A 17,496-nucleotide genomic window follows, 5' to 3' on the forward strand; every position below is an offset into this window, starting at 1 on the left:
GCGGCTTATGGTAGAGAAATTAACATTCAATTCTCTGGAAACAGCTCTGGTGGACATTCCTGCAGTCAGCATGCCAATTGCACACTCCTTCAAAACTTGAGACATCTGTGGCATTGTGTTGTGTGAAAAAAATACATATTTTAGAGTGGCCTTTTATTGTACCTGTGTAATGATCATGCTATTTAATCAGCTTCTTGATATGTCACATGTAAGGTGGATGGACTATCTTGGCTGAGAAGAAATGCTCACTAACAGGGATGTAAATAAATTTGTGCACAACATTTGAGAGATAAACTTTTGTGCGTATAGAACATTTATGGGATCTTTTATTTCAGCTCATGAAACATGGGACCAACACTTTAAGGAATAGCCCCCTTTATTTAAATTTTCACCTAAAATGACATACCCAAATCTAACTGCCTGTAGTTCAGGCCCTGAAGCAAGGATATGCATATTCTTGGTACCATTTGAAATGAAACACTTTGAAGTTTATGGAAATGTGAAAGGAATGTAGTAGAATATAACACAATAGATCTGGTAAAAGATAATACAAAGAAATAAAACAACCGTTCTTTTGTATTTTTTTGTACCATCATCTTTGAAATGCAAGAGAAAAGCCATCATGTATTATTCCAGCACAGGTGCAATTTAGATTTTGGCAACTAGATGACATCAGTGTATGTGCAAAGTTTTAGACTGATCCAATGAACCATTGCATTGCTGTTGAAACGTTTGTATCAAGACTGCCCAAATGTGCCTAATTTGTTTATTAATAACTTTTCATGTTCAAAATTGTGCACTCTCCTCAAACATATAGCATGGTATTATTTCACTGTAATAGCTACTGTAAATTGGACAGTGCAGTTAGATTAAGAAGAATTTAAGCTTTCTGCCAATATAAGATATGTCTATGTCCTGGGAAATGTTCTTGTTACTTACAACCTCATGCTAATCACATTAGCCTACGTTATCTCAACTGTCCCGTGGAAGGGACACCGATCCCGAAGAAGATTTATGTTGCGTTTATATTTTTGTTCAGTATATATATTTTTTTTATAGAGATGAAATTAGCTGACCTGGTCCCTGACCATTCTACTGTAAGTGAAGATTCATGACGACTACTACTAAAGTGCCATTCTGCAGAAGCCCCTGACAACAAACGAGCAACTGGGAAAACCAGAGGCTCAATCCCCAAGAACCTCACTCGACAACATTCACCATAGAAACCTGGAAATCCACTATGGAAGTTAATATGGCAACATACAGTGCAACCAGTCCATAGGACACCACTCAACAACAGTCGTTTTAAATTTGCCATGGCACGACAATATAACCATCACCTTATAACATTACAACACAGTTACGTACTTTCTGACAGGAGGAGCCGAGCAGCAGGAGAAGAAAAACTTCAAACAGACAACATCTGTTAACCGTATGATAATTGTTTCAATCCATTCTTTTGGCAGGTCCAACTAACACCAGTTTCACTTGTTTCAGAGGTCATTTGCGTTCTAGGATCAAATAGCCTCAGCATTTTCTCTGTTCTTGTCTGGACTGGGCCTAGTCTACACCTTAGGAAACATTTCCAGTAGTGTAGTTTGTCTTCTCCCATTCGAACAACTGAGAAGAAGTGAAGAGTACTGTCTGTAGGGGGTTCTTAATGTTAGAGTCGTCAGTAGCCAGAGTTTCAATAAGTGCTATACGTTTACTTTAATGAATGACCCCAGTAGGTCAGATTAGCAGTTTAACGTCTCTGCGTCAGTTTAACGTCTCTACGTCACTGGCTTCAGACAAACACAAGCTTACTTCACAAACACATGAAGATGAACTCGGATCACAACAATTGCTGGTGGCATTCTGTCCTAACACCTGTTTGATGAGATCCACCTTCATTACATTTCACCTCTAAAGAGAACAAATATCAATCATTTGTTTGTTCTGACCCATAAAAAGCTTAATTGGAGATCAAGGTCATAAACATGCTGTAGTTGTTGGTTGTAAGTGACAGGAGAAAGTATGGACATAAGGGGATGCATTTCATTCATAGAACAGACACTAAAATGATTCAGTATTCATACAATTTCTAACAGAGCTACTAATATGTGATATTGTGCGGAAATATCACTAGCGTATATTGCATTTCTTAGTTTAAGGTAGTGTTTTTGACCATTTAAAACGTCATTGAATAGCTACTTTTTCTTTGAGAAAACATATATTTTCTACACATTAAGCCTTCGGGGCTAAAATAACTACAGTATTGTAAAGCATTATGACTTGGCCCTAGTATAGCCTGTATCTAGAGGTACTACTCATGCATCACTATGAGCGTTATGTGACCACTCCTTAAAACAGTCATAATGCCACAGGTTTGAATAAACAAAAAAATGCTTATGGATAGCTTTTGGCATGAGGCATTATGGCCGAGTAAAGAATTAACTCATAGGGTTTCCATAGGATGCATTTAAAGTCTATTTGGTCAACTTTGGGTCTTTGCTTTATTAACTATTTAAAATATTGTTTTGACTAAGATGGTTTCTATTTAGAGTCCTCAACATGTTGCTTTGGACCACAATGTATATTCTAAAAAAATATTGTAACTTTAAAACATTTTCTTTCCTTTACCAAGACATTGAAAGTGAGGAAGAGGATGAAACAAACTGTGACATGACCAGCAGCATCAGCGGTGTCCGCTAAGCAGACCCCCCCCCCCCCCCCCTGAGAAGAAGGAAGTCTGTGAAAAGATCTGCCATTAAGCGTGTTAGGTTCTTTCTTTCATAGAGTACTAGATAAAAATATATATATTCAAAGCTACAAATAACAGACTACGCTTTTCATTTCATGCATCATATAAAATATTAGTTATCTTTTTGTCCATATATTTACATATTATTTTACATGTGTTCTGTACAATAAAAGTACAATCCACATGACATTCTTAAAAATATTTTCTGACCCATAATTACTTTCACATGAAAAACAAAAATAGGAGGAAAAACAATACACACGAGGAATCTGTCTGCTCTCTGTTCCGTAGTACTTCTTTGAAGCCTGGTTTGAAGCTCCAGTGTGTCGACTGGATCATCCTGCATAAATGAATCCTGTGAGGGTGACCGGAGCACACACTGAACACACAAGACGAGGACAGGGGAGGGGACAAACACTGGTGGGACCAGGGTTTCCTCCTCCTGTCACCGTGGTGAGGGGACCTGGACAGAGTGGAGGTCTCTGTGAGGTAAGAGTTCTGAGCATGGCCGTGAGGCAGAGCGACCCTGTGCTCACTGTCAGCACAGCATTGTTTTCTCTCTGAAGCGCCAATCATTCCCAAGTTCTATTGATCCATCCATCCACTATACCTCTTCACCCCCCTCAGACAAACACACAGACCTTGTCTTGGTTTAGTCCACATGTCTAATTGGCTGTTGCCAGGTTACTGGGGCTGTGTGCTGGAGCGGCCTGACATGCTACCTGCCCTGTGAGAGGCCAGCTGCTGCTCCTGTTGCTGCTGCTGCTGTTGTTGGAGTTGCTGTTGCTGTTGTTGTTGCTGCTGCTGGAGCTGTTGCTGCTGCTGCTGATGTTGCTGTTGTAGCTGTTGTTGTTGTTGCTGCTGCTGCTGCAGTTGCGTGGTGGCGAAAGCGCCTTGATGCTGCAGTGGGAACGCCGCCTGCAGGATCAACTGAGTGGACTGGTTTCCATGGAGCAGCCGAGGGCCCTAGAGAGGGAGAACAGAGAGGTGGGTGGGAGGGAAAAGTACTTGATCTACCTCTACAGACAGTGCTCTCTATTGGTCACCTCACCTGGAGGAACTGGGCTTGTTGCTGGGCCTGTCCATGCTGTGTGGCTAAGGCCTGAGACTGCGCCTGCGTCTGCTGCTCCTGCTGCTGAGGCTGCTGCTGGGCGATGCTGATTGTCTGAGTCTGGCCCTGCTGAGGAGCGAACGCTGTCACCACCTGGCCCATGAACATGGTCGTAGGGACCATGACCGCTCCACACGCCATCGGACCAGTCACCAGCTTAGTCAGCAACTGAGAGCCAGCTGGGAACCTGAGAGAGATGAGGGAGAGAGGGTGGCAATAAATGAGCAACATAAGAACCACACACAAAAAAATGTATGCAAATCCCTTGGATAATCATTATAGTTCTCAGCAACAATCAGCTGCTGAGTGAGGAGCATGCTGAGTGAGAGGAGAACAAACCCTGTTGATGGCATCATGTACCTGATCTGTCCCGAGCGGTCCTGGGCAAAGGTTGCCACAGTAGCAGTGTTGTTGCTGCTGTTCTGGGCCAGGCTGTTGGCTATCTGGACCACATTGGCCTGGTTGGGCTGAGAGATCATCATGGTGTTGTAGAGGGAGGCCGGCAGGGCACTCTGCTGGGTCGGCAGAGAGTGAGTCGACCTCACAGAAGATGGTGAGAGGACAGAGCTGGTGTCTTGTAGCAGGGTCTGTTGTTGAGGCTGGGCCTGCTGCTGAGGTTGCCGTTGAACCGTATGCTGCTGCTGAGTACTGCCCTGCAGGTTGCCTGCAGACACCACCTGACCCTGCATGTTGAGAGCGCCACCTGGCTGCATGGTGGTCCCCTGGGCCAGCTGCACAGAGCTCAGGCTCAGCCCACCTGCACCCTGTTGGAGGAACATCTGCACCAGAGAAAATACCACATAGTAAGACTCTTCTTACATAGAAAAATACAGGCATAATGACACATGCATGCATCCACACAAATGTAAGCAGACATTTTGGTTCAAGTACTCAAACATTCAGTCAGTAAACCCTTTCCCAGCTCTACATAAGAGGGCCATGGTTAGTATATGGGCCCCTTATAGTGCTGTTCCCGAGACATACAGCAGGGGGCAGTGCTAACCTGTAGGCCCTGGCCCTGCACCTTCTGGAGCTCCTCCTGGATCTGCCTGAGCTCTTGCTGCTGCCTCTGGATGTTGGCCTCAATCCTCCTGGTCCTCTGCTCCAGCTGATCCTTCAGGTGCTGCATGGCATCCAGCTGGGTGGAGAACTGTACCATGGGCTAGCAAAGATGAAAAATAAGGGACGTTTGTGGATGGCTCATTATAATTGAACATTTCTGTCACTGACACTGTCAAATTACAGTCCTGCCGGAGATCTCTCACCTGGACACTAGGCTGGATCTGCAGCTGCTGCTGTTGTGGCGGTTGCTGCTCTTGTGGTGGTGGTTGCTGCTGTTGTGGTGGTTGCTGCTGTTGTGGTGGTGGTTGCTGCTGTTGTGGTTGCTGCTGTTGTGGTGGTGGTTGCTGCTGTTGTGGTTGCTGCTGTTGTGGTGGTGGTTGCTGCTGTTGTGGTTGCTGCTGTTGTGGTGGTGGTTGCTGCTGTTGTGGTGGTGGTTGCTGCTGTTGCCGTTGTGGTTGTGGTTGCTGCTGCCTCTGCTGTTGCTGTTGATGATGTTGTTGTTGTTGTAAAACAATGGACGGGGCCATGTTCTGCCCTGTATTCTGGGTGTGCTGGGAGCTCATTGATTGCTGTTGGAGACAAACACAGGAACTACATTATGAACCAGATTACTATCAAAAATAGAGATGCGGTGACTGCAAGCTGAAGAAAGTCCACACTGACCTGACTGCTGACGGACGACCTTCGCTGTGATGTCATCTCAATAGCAGAGACGGACTGGCATCCTGGTGTACCCCTGTCTGTCTTTAGCTTAGGTGCTGAGGAGGAAAAAACAAACAACTTACTCTTAGGATCAAAGTAGCTCTCAGAAAGGATGTGACCATAGACAAGATGGATGTAGTGATGTCATGTGGTCAGTGCTTACAGGCTGGATTGGAGACGGCGGTGTGGGACGAGGACTTGCGGGAGCTGCGTGAGGAGGTGGAGGGCGTGCGGCTGCGGTCAAATCGCTCCAGGGCCTCCTTCAGGCTGGAGGTGTTGAGCTGGTGTTGAGACTCAGAACCAGAGTCCTGAGATGGAGAGAGCAGAGAGAGAACAGTCAGACTCACTACTACAACTCCCAAACCTTGTTAGGAGACTTTGGAAATACATCCTTCCTCTCATGGGGTAATCACTGATCTAACACAGTTCGATAGGTGAAAACAAAATGTTTTTATATAGTTTTTCCATTTGCACGTTTAGCTCACATAATATAATTTAAAAGTATGCATTACGGTGTCTGTAATAAATAATACATTTGGCAAAAACGAATGTAGACATGAATACATGCATTTCCATAGCTACAACAGTGGGGGAGTGCCAAGATGGAGGCACGCTGGATTCAACACAGCGCCCCCTAATAGTCATCTAGTGAATATATAAATCATTGGTCACAACCTCTCCAGCAGTAGGAGTTGATGCCTTCACACAGCACACTCGAGCTGTCCAGAGCAAAATTAAGTGCCAATCAATCTACTCGCTGAGCTTATTTATTTTAGGGAAAGTGATTTACAAAAGTAAACCTTCAATAGTGAACATTCTAGCAATATGCTGGCTAGCGTTGACAGTATGCAAAAATAAAGCTACAAAAAGACACTAGCATTCATCTTGCTAGCCTACTGTAGCCATTTTGATCTCTCTTTTGGAACGTTTGTCTTAAAGGGATAGCGTCCTATTTTCAAATCTTCTCAAAATGACATAGTTTAGAAACAAATGAATGCAATGCAATTCTAAAGAATAGAGTAATGACTTGCATTGCTAAATTATATGACACAGCTTTTTAATACATATCATAATACCAAATATAGGCAATTAACAGCTGAATATAGAGAGAACGCATGGCAACCTTTAGGCCAATGCATTTAAGAACCAAACCATGTCCGGGCCAGTATAAATTACTTTTGGGACACTCGATTTTTGGCCAACTTCGCAGAACATGGCCCTGTCCATATTTTCACAACAAAAACAGCAACAACATCATCAATAGCATGTGTCCCTGAACAAAGGGGGGGCAAAATCAAAAGTAACAGTCGGTATCTGGTGTGGCCACCAGCTGCATTAAGTACTGCAGTGCATCTCCTCCTCACGGACTGCACCAGATTTGCCAGTTCTTGCTGTGAGATGTTACCCCACTCTTCCACCAAGGCACCTGCAAGTTCCCGGACATTTCTGGGGGGAATGGCCCTCACCCTCCGATCCAACAGGTCCCAGACATAATCAATGGGATTGAGATCCGGGCTCTTCGCTGGCCATGGCAGAACACTGACATTCCTGTCTTGCAGGAAATCCCGCACAGAACGAGCAGTATGGCTGGTGGCATTGTCATGCTAGAGGGTCATGTCAGGATGAGCCTGCAGGAAGGGTACCACATGACAGAGGAGGATGTCTTCCCTGTAACGCATAGCGTTGAGATTGCCTGCAATGACAACAAGCTCAGTCCGATGATGCTGTGACATACCGCCCCAGACCATGATGGACCCTCCACCTCCAAATAGATCCTGCTCCAGAGTACAGGCCTCGGTGTAACACTCATTCCTTCGACGATAAACGCGAATTCGACCATCACCCCTGGTGAGACAAAACCGCGACTCGTCAGTGAAGAGCACTTTTTGCCAGTCCTGTCTGGTCAAGCGACGGTGGATTTGTGCCCATAGGCGACGTTGTTGCCGGTGATGTCTGGTGAGGACCTGCCTTACAACAGGCCTACAAGCCCTCAGTCCAGCCTCTCTCAGCCTATTGCGGACAGTCTGAGCACTGATGGAGAGATTGTGCGTTCCTGGTGTTACTCAGGCAGTTATTGTTGCCATCCTGTAACTGTCCCGCAGGTGTGATGTTCGGATGTACCGATCCTGTGCAGGTGTTGTTACACGTGGTCTGCCACTGCGAGGACGATCAGCTGTCCGTCCTGTCTCCCTTTAGTGCTGTCTTAGGCGTCTCACAGTACGGACATTGCAATGTATTGCCCTGGCCACATCTGCAGTCCTCATGCCTCCTTGCAGCATGCCTAAGGCACGTTCACGAAGATGAGCAGGGACCCTGGGCATCTTTCTTTTGGTGTTTTTCAGAGTCAGTAGAAAGGCCTCTTTTAGTGTCCTCAGTTTTCATAACTGTGACCTTAATTGCCTATCGTCTGTAAGCTGTTAGTGTCTTAACAACCGTTCCACAGGTGCATGTTCATTAATTGTTTATGGTTCATTGAACAAGCATGGGAAACAGTGTTTAAACCATTTACAATGAAGATCTGTGAAGTTATTTGTATTTTTACTAATTATCTTTGAAAGACAGAGTCCTGAAAAAGGGACGTTTCTTTTTTTGCTGAGTTAATAAAATATATTTAGATTTGTATACTTTTTTGGTTATTGCATGATTCCATATGTGTTATTTCAGAGTTTATATGTCTTCACCATTATTCCACAATGTAGAAAATAGTTTTAAAAAATTAAAAAATACTTGAATGAAATGAGTAGGTGTGTCCAAACTTTTGATTGGTACTGTGTGTGTGTGTGTGTGTGTGTGTGTGTGTGTGTGTGTGTGTGTGTGTGTGTGTGTGTGTGTGTGTGTGTGTGTGTGTGTGTGTGTGTGTGTGTGTGTGTGTGTACAGTTGAAGTCGGAAGTTTACATACACCTTAGCCAAATACATTTAAACTCAGTTTTTCAAAATTCCTGACATTTCATCCTAGTATAAATTCCATGTCTTAGGTCAGTTAGGATCACCACTTTATTTTAAGAATGTGAAATGTCAGAATAATAGCAGAGAGAATTATTTATTTCAGCTTTCATTTCTTTCATCACATTCCCAGTGGGTCAGACGTTTACATACACTCAATTAGTATTTGGCAGCATTACCTTTAAATTGTTTAACTTGGGTCAAAAGTTTCAGGTAGTCTTTCACAAGCTTCCCACAATAAGAAATTTGGCCCATTCCTCCTGACAGAGCTGGTGTAACTGAGTCAGGTTTGTAGGCCTCCTTGCTCGCACAAGCTTTTTCAGTTCTGCCCAAAAATGTTCTATAGTATTGAGGTCAGGGCTTTGTGATGGCCACTCCAATACCTTGACTTTGTTGTCCTTAACTTCACTAGGGTAGGAATCATTCGGAATTTTGGATGAAATGCATGCCCAATTTAAACTGCCTGCTTCTCGGGCCCAGAAGATATGATATGCATATAACTGGTAGATGTGGATAGAAAACACTCTAAAGTTTCCCAAACTGTTAAAATAGTGTCTGTGAGTATAACAGAACTGATTTGGCAGGCAAAAACCTGAGAAAAATCCATTCAGGAAGTTTTTTTGTTTTGTTGTTTTTTTAGTTTTCTATTCAATGCCATTACAGTATCCATTGACTTAGGACTCAAACTGCAGTTGCTATGCCTTCCACTAGATGTCAACAGTCTTTAGAAATAGTTTCAGGCTTGTATTCTGAAAAATGAGGGAATAAGAGCATTCGGAATGACTGGACGCTAAAGTGTCGCAGAGCTTTTTCATGCGCTTGACAGAGAGAGAGCAATTATTGTTTACCATTTAAATTGACGACGTCATTGTCCGGTTGAAATATTATCGATTATTTAGGCTAAAAACAACCTGAGGATTGAATATAACCATCGTTTGACATGTTTCTATGAACTTTATGGATACAATTTGGATTTTTTTGTCTTCCTGTTTTAACTGCGTTTGAGCCTGTGGATTACTGAAGAAAACGCACAAACAAAACGGAGGTTTTTGTATATAAAGAGACTTTATCGAACAAAATAAACATTTCTTGAGTAAATTAATGTCTGCTGAGTGCAACCATATGAATATCATCAAAGGTAAGGGATTCATTTTATCTCTATTCCTGACTCTGACTCTGTTCTACTTGGCTGGTTACTGTTTGTAATGAATTGTGTAGTGAGCTATGTTCTCAAATAATCGTAAGGTATGCTTTCGCCTTAAAGCATTTTTTAAAATCTGACACCGTGGTTGGATTCACAAGACGTTCATCTTTAAACCTATGTAAAATATGTTTTGTTTTCTGAATTTTTATAATGAGTATTTCTGTATTTGAATTTGGCGCCCAGCAGTTTCACTGGCTGTTGAAGAGGTGGGACGCTAACGTCCCACATACCCAAGAGAGGTTAAGCCATTTTGCCACAACTTTGGAAGTATGCTTGGGGTCATTGTCCATTTGGAAGACCCATTTGCGACCAAGCATTAACTTCTTGACTGATGTCTTGAGATGTTGCTTCAAAATATCCACATAATTTTCCTCCCTCATGATGCCATCTATTTTGTGAAGTACACCAGTCTCTCTTGCAGCAAATCACCACCGCAACATAATGCTGCCACCCCCGTTCTTCACGGTTGGGATGGTGTTCTTCGGCTTGCAAGCCTCCCCCTTTTTCCTCCAAACATAGCGATGGTCATTATGGCCAAACAGTTCTATTTTTGTTTCATCAGACTAGAGGACATTTCTCCAAAAAGTACAATCTTTGTCCCCATGTGCAGTTGCAATCCGTAGTCTGGCTTTTTTTATATCGGTTTTGGAGCAGTGGCTTCTTCCTTGCTGAGCGGCTTTCAGGTTATGACGAAATAGGACTCGTTTTATGGTGGATATAGATACTTTGGTACCTGTTTCCTCCAGCATCTTCACAAGGTCCTTTGCTGTTGTTCTGGGATTGATTTGCACTTTTCGCACCAAAGTACCTTCATCTCTAGGAGACAGAACTCGTCTCCTTCCTGAGCGGTATGACGGCTGCGTGGTCCCATGGTGTTTATACTTGCGTATCATTGTTTGTACAGATGAACGTGGTACCTTCAGGCATTTGGAAATTGCTCCCAAGGATGAACCAGACTTCTGGAGGTCTACAATTATTATTTTTTTCTTTAGATTTTTCCATAATGTCAAACAAAGAGGCACTGAGTTTGAAGGTAGGCCTTGAAATACATCCACAGGTACACCTCCAATTGACTCAAATTATGTCAATTAGTCTATAAGAAGTTTCTAAAGCCATGACAATTTTCTGGAATTTTCCAAGCTGTTTAAAGGCACAACTTAGTGTATGTAAACTTCTGACCCACTGAAATTGTGATACAGTGAACTATAAGCGAAATAATCTGTCTGTAACCGACTTGCCAAAACTATAGTTTGTTAACAAGATATTTGTGGAGTGGTTGAAAAACGAGTTTTAATGACTCCAACCTAAGTGTATGTAAACTTCCGACTTCAACTGTATGTATGTATGTATGTATGTATGTATGTATGTATGTATGTATGTATGTATGTATGTATGTATGTACAGTCGTGGCCAAAAGTTTTGAGAATGACACATATTAATTTTCACAAAGTCTGCTGCCTCAGTTTGTATGATGGCAATTTGCATATACTCCAGAATGTTATGAAGAGTGATCAAATGAATTGCAATTAATTGCAAAGTCCCTCTTCGCCATGCAAATGAACTGAATCCCCCAAAAACATTTCCACTGCATTTCAGCCCTGCCACAAAAGGACCAGCTGACATCATGTCAGTGATTCTCTCGTTAACACAGGTGTGAGTGTTGACGAGGCCAAGGCTGGAGATCACTCTGTCATGCTGATTAAATTTGAATAACAGACTGGAAGCTTCAAAAGGAGGGTGGTGCTTGGAATCATTGTTCTTCCTCTGTCAAACATGGTTACCTGCAAGGAAACACGTGTCGTCATCATTGCTTTGCACAAAAAGGGCTTCACAGGCAAGGATATTGCTGCCAGTAAGATTGCACCGAAATCAACCATTTATCAGATCATCAAGAACTTCAAGGAGAGCGGTTCAATTGTTGTGAAGAAGGCTTCAGCGCGCCCAAGAAAGTCCTGCAAACGCCAGGACGTCTCCTAAAGTTTATTCAGCTGCGGGATTGGGGCACCACCAGTACAGAGCTTGCTCAGGAATGGCAGCAGGCAGGTGTGAGTGCATCTGCACGCACAGTGAGGCGAAGACTTTTGGAGGATGGCCTGGTGTCAAGAAGGGCAGCAAAGAAGCCACTTCTCTCCAGGAAAAACATCAGGGACAGACTGATATTCTGCAAAAGGTACAGGGATTGGACTGCTGAGGACTGGGGTAAAGACATTTTCTCTGATGAATCCCCTTTCCGATTGTTTGGGGCATCCGGAAAAAAGCTTGTCCGGAGAAGACAAGGTGAGCGCTACCATCAGTCCTGTGTCATGCCAACAGTAAAGCATCCTGAGACCAGTCATGTGTGGGGTTGCTTCTCAGCCAAGGGAGTGGGCTCACTCACAATTTTGCCTAAGAACACAGCCATGAATAAAGAATGGTACCAACACATCCTCCGAGAGCAACTTCTCCCAACCATCCAGGAACAGTTTGGTGACGAACAATGCCTTTTCCAGCATGAAACTCCCCAGACCTTAATCCCATTGAGAACTTGTGGTCAATCCTCAAGAGGCGGGTGGACAAACAAAACCCCACAAATTCTGACAAACTCCAAGCATTGATTATGCAAGAATGGGCTGCCATCAGTCAGGATGTGGCCCAGAAGTTAATTGACAGCATGCTAGGGTGGATTGCAGAGGTCTTGAAAAAGAAGGGTCAACACTGCAAATATTGACTCTTTGCATCAACTTCATGTAATTGTCAATAAAAGCCTTTGACACTAATGAAATGCTTGTAATTATACTTCAGTATTCCATAGTAAGATCTGACAAAAATATCTAAAGACACTGAGGCAGCAAACTTTGTTAAAATTCATATTTGTGTCATTCTCAAAACTTTTGGCCACGACTGTATGTATGTATACACACACACACACACACACACACCTCAGGATGCTGAAGGAATTTGGCTTGGCCCCTAATACCCTCACAACTGCATATATATATATATATATTTAAAAATATATATATAAAAAATTTATATATATAAAAAATGTATATAAATATATATTTAAAAAAATATATATATATAAAAAAAATGGTATATATATATATATACATACATTTTTTTAATCAGTCTTATTTCTTGATAGTTGCTGGTTGAAAAAACAGTCTAGCATTAAAATGTACCAGAGGCCACCAAACTAGAGCTTGTAACATCCCCATCCCAGCCCGGGGGAGCCTGGTTGGCTATTTTCTACTTGGCTGGCTTCTCCATGTGCTTTTGGAAAACACCCTCATCATTAACCAAACTCAGCCCCGTCTTTATCCCCTAAACTGATTTCTGATTTCTCATGCTCAGGAGTCGGCGAGACGAGCTCTCATGTCAGTCTCATAAATGTCTCACCTTATCTACCGCAAAGATTTCTGGCGGCGGCGACTCAACAATCCCCAGCTCCCTGCGCTGTTCAGCCCTTACCTCAGCATAGCTGCAACACAACAGAGACAGAGGGTTATGAACATCATAACACAATGCAATACTACTGGTTATCCATAGTATGACAGACCATACTTCTTGTGAAATATACATACGAATATCATTATTAGTGATTGGCCGATTTATACCTGACGACAGTGTGCGTGCAGACGATGAACTCGGGCCTTGAGTTCCACTGGTGGTAGGTGATGTAGTAATGAGTCTGGAGCCAGATCCACTGCTGACCCTTGGTCAGGAACCTGTAGTAGCACGACTTCCCCTTCCCATACTGCATTACTGCAGAAGAGAGAGAGAGGAGTGAACTGATGTCACAGATGTGGACATGGGACAGGAAAACACAAACACACTCATAAAATGTGTACCCACTGTGACTATTAAAACCTACCCTAACCAGAAACCGTGGATAGATGGCAGCATTCGCGCAAAACTGAAAGCGCGAACCACCGCATTTAACCATGGCAAGGCGACTGGGAATATGGCAGAATATAAACAAACAGTGTAGTTATTCCTTCCATAAGGCAATCAAACAGGCAAAACGTCAGTACAGAGACAAAGTGGAGTCGCAATTCAACGGCTCAGACACGAGACGTATGTGGCAGGGTCTACAGACAATCACGGATTACAAAAGGAAAACCAGCCACGTCGCGGACACCGATGTCTTGCTTCCGGACAAGCTAAACACGTTCGCCCACTTTGAAGATAACACAGTGCCACCGACGCGGCTCGCTACCAAGGACTGTGGGCTCTCCTTCTCCGTGGCCAATGTGAGCAAGTCATTTAAGCGTCATAACCCTCGCAAGGCTGCCGGCCCAGACGGCATCCCTAGCCATGTCCTCAGAACATGTGCAGACCAGCTGGATGGAGTGTTACGGACATATTCAATCTCTCCCTATCCCAGTCTGCTGTCCCCAATTGCTTCAAGATGTCCACCATTGTTCCTGTACCCAAGAGAGCAAAGGTAACCGAACTAAATTACTATTGCCCCGTAGAACTCACTTCTGTCATCATGAAGTGCTTTGAGAGACTAGTCAAGGATCATAGCACCTCTACCTTACACCCTAGACCCACTTCAATTTGCTTACTGCCCCAATAGATCCACAGACGATGCAATCGCCATCACACTGCACACCGTCCTATCCCATCTGGACAAGAGGAATACCTATGTAAGAATGCTGTTCATTGACAATAGCTCAGCATTCAACACCATAGTACCCTCCAAGCTCATCCTTAAGCTCAGGCCCTGGCTCTGAACCCACCCTGTGCAACTGGGTCCTGGACTTCCTGACAGGCCACCCCCAGGTGGTGAAGGTAGGAAACAACATCTCCACTTTGCTGATCCTCAACACAGGGGCCCCATAAGGGGGCGTGCTCAGCCCCCTCCTGTACTCTCCGTTCACCCATGATTGCATGGCCACGCACGCCTCCAACTCAATCATCAAGTTTGCAGATGACACAACAGTAGTAGGCCTGATTACCAACAATGACGAGACAGCCTACATGGAGGTGAGGGACCTGGGAGTGTGGTGCCAGGAAAATAACCTCTCACTCAACGTCAACAAAACAAAGGAGCTGATCGTGGACTTCAGGAAACAGCAGAGGGAACACGCCCCTATCCACATCGACGGGACCGCATTGGAGATGGTGGAAAGCTTCAAGTTCCTCGGCGTACACATCACTGACGATCTGCAATGGTCCACTCACATATACATTGTGGTGAAGAAGGCGCAACAGCGCTTCTTCAACCTCAGGATGCTGAAGGAATTCACATTTTAACAGATATGTCGTGCTATATCACCGCCTGGTACGGCAACTGCATCGCCCGCAACCGCAGGGCTCTCCAGAGGGTGGTGCAGTCTTCCCACCGTGTCACCGGGGGCAAACTACCTGCCCTCCAGGACACCTACAGCACCCAATGTCACAGGAAGGCCAAACAGATCATCAAGGACAACCACGTGAGCCACTGCCTGTTCACCCCGCTATCATCAAGAAAGCGAGGTCAGTACAGGTACATCAAAACTGGGACCAAGAGACTGAAAAAAAGCTTCTATCTGAAGGCCATCAGACTGTTAAATAACCATCACTAGCTGGCTTCCACTCGGTTACACAACCCTGCACCTTAGAGGCTGCTGCCCTATATACACAGACATGGAATCACTGCCCACTTTAATAATGGAACACTAGTCACTTTAATAATGTTTAAATCATGTTTACATACTGCTTTACTAATCTCATATGTATATAATGTATTCTATTTTACTGTATTTTAGTCAATGCCACTCCGACAATGCTCATTCTAATAATTATATATTTTTTAATTCCATTTTTTTACTTTTAGATTTGTGTGTATTGTTGTGAATTGTTAGATACAACTGCACTGTTTGAGCTAGGAACACAAGCATTTCGCTACAACACCTGCTAAATATGTGTATGTGACCAATACAATTTGATTTGAAATACACAAATGTGACAGAAATGTACTTACAGTGTTCGTGGCATTTGGCCAGTGACTCCAGATCATCCACGTGGTAGTAGTCATATCCAGATGTGCCCAGAACCTCAAACGGCAGGTAACCTATTATGGGTGGAGCCCTGGGGAGGTAACAATGCCATTAAATGATAGCACAACCCACTCAAATACAATAATATACAGTTTATCACCCTATAAAGTAGTGATAATAACACATCAAAAACACACAAAACAATGCACTACCCTCTGGACCTGGTATCTACAGAGGATAGTATAATAAAGGTTTTCAGTGGCAGTGAAACACTAAGTACTCTTTCTAGTGTTGTTGCTCAAAAAGGGTTGAGACTGACTGGCCCAAAGAGATCACAGCAGCCAGCTAATTTGATTTGAGCTGAACCAAACACTCTCACTGTGACTGTGTTCTGACTGCTGTGTGCCTAGTTTCAAACAGCTAGAGGCTAACTCACTCTAACATGACATAGGCAAGTAAACACACAGACATGGCTATAGACAGCACACATTACCTGTGGTCCAAGAAGAGGAACTTCCATTCTAAGCTGTGTCTGGAGGTGAATTCTTCATTGGGTTCTTCCACAGTGCAGATCTCCTGTGGGTGAGTGAAGAAAAACTAGATGTTTACTTCTTATACAAAGGAAATAATTTACAAGGCTGTCACTTGGGAAACTTTACAGTACAGCATTTGACATACCTGGTTACCTAGCTACCTAAATATGCAGTCTGTGATATACTGTATAAGTGTCTTACCTTAATAAACTGTGGTTTAGCTAATCTCACAGTTGCTATGAAACAGACTCGGTCCTCAAAAGCGGGCCGGAGTGAACGCTGGATCACCCCTTCCAAGCCGTTTCGAGATGAGTTAGGCACTTTGGGAGAAAGGGAAAATAAAGATTGGGACAGACCAAAAGGCAACAGTGACTAAGTGCATTTATGGTCACAAACTAAATACAGAGCAGCTACTTGTGTACACATTCCAAGCCTATTTTCCCATATATCAATATAAAAGAAAACTCACCATTATTCAGGGCCTTGAAGTTTCCGATGAACTTGACGTACTCGTACACAGGAGGCGCTTTAGGGTCAATCGTCCCTCTGAGCATGTGGCAACAGAATTCTAACTGGTTTTTAGCTGAAAACAAATGAATTATACAATAAAACAGTACAAATAAACTCATGGGTACATCTAACTCTGAAACAAATGATCTGCTTATGCTGTGGCCAAAGAAACTTGACTATGACTTTACTTTAGTTAATATGGTGACAACGATGTAGGTTGTGTGTAGCGGTTATGATCTGGTTTGGAAAGATTTTTTTCGCCAAGTAACAGATAGCTGATGTGCATTGAAGTCCACAAACAAAGAGAAAAGGTGAGAGGAGGAGAGCACATGGATGCGAGAAGGAATACAACGTGGCTGCTCTTAAAGTGAACTGTGTTTACACGTGATCAGGAGTGTATTCATTCTGCCGATTCAGTTGAAAAACATTTCTTAAATGGCAGCAAGCGGAATGAGAAGAGTTAAACATACCTCAATTTGTCCAATAGAAACTCTCGTTTGCAACTGTTGGACTAACAATTACACCCTAGATCAGCTAGATGCAAGCAAGAGTGTGCAAGGCGATATTGAATGTGTCACTATCTGTCCGTGTGTTACTGTCTGTCACCTAAAAATATCTCGACCTGTATGCACCTACGTTGTAAACTTTAATTCACAGGTCGAATTGCTGCAAATAAACTACTACTAAAAGACACCAATACAAAGAAGAGACTTGCATGGGC

The 17,496-nt window shown here is 43.5% G+C and overlaps 1 protein-coding gene across 1 annotated transcript in view; it reads right to left on the minus strand.

The window, feature by feature from the left end:
* Positions 1 to 2,733: 2,733 nt before the first annotated feature.
* LOC120051867 (circadian locomoter output cycles protein kaput-like) overlaps positions 2,734 to 17,496 on the minus strand; it is a 64,269-nt gene continuing 49,506 nt past the window's right edge. Inside the window, exons 11-23 of the mRNA XM_038998752.1 lie at positions 16,735 to 16,848; positions 16,467 to 16,585; positions 16,226 to 16,308; positions 15,717 to 15,823; positions 13,363 to 13,510; positions 13,145 to 13,226; positions 5,782 to 5,926; positions 5,580 to 5,674; positions 5,120 to 5,485; positions 4,858 to 5,016; positions 4,215 to 4,633; positions 3,795 to 4,041; positions 2,734 to 3,709 (exon numbers count right to left, since the gene is read on the minus strand). Coding sequence (XP_038854680.1) covers positions 3,428 to 3,709; positions 3,795 to 4,041; positions 4,215 to 4,633; positions 4,858 to 5,016; positions 5,120 to 5,485; positions 5,580 to 5,674; positions 5,782 to 5,926; positions 13,145 to 13,226; positions 13,363 to 13,510; positions 15,717 to 15,823; positions 16,226 to 16,308; positions 16,467 to 16,585; positions 16,735 to 16,848 — 2,366 coding nt within the window. The 3' untranslated portion in view covers positions 2,734 to 3,427. The remainder of the gene's footprint in view (positions 3,710 to 3,794; positions 4,042 to 4,214; positions 4,634 to 4,857; positions 5,017 to 5,119; positions 5,486 to 5,579; positions 5,675 to 5,781; positions 5,927 to 13,144; positions 13,227 to 13,362; positions 13,511 to 15,716; positions 15,824 to 16,225; positions 16,309 to 16,466; positions 16,586 to 16,734; positions 16,849 to 17,496) is intronic.

This window comes from Salvelinus namaycush, chromosome 8 (genome assembly GCF_016432855.1).
Source record: "Salvelinus namaycush isolate Seneca chromosome 8, SaNama_1.0, whole genome shotgun sequence".
In the NCBI taxonomy this organism is placed as follows: domain Eukaryota; kingdom Metazoa; phylum Chordata; class Actinopteri; order Salmoniformes; family Salmonidae; genus Salvelinus; species Salvelinus namaycush.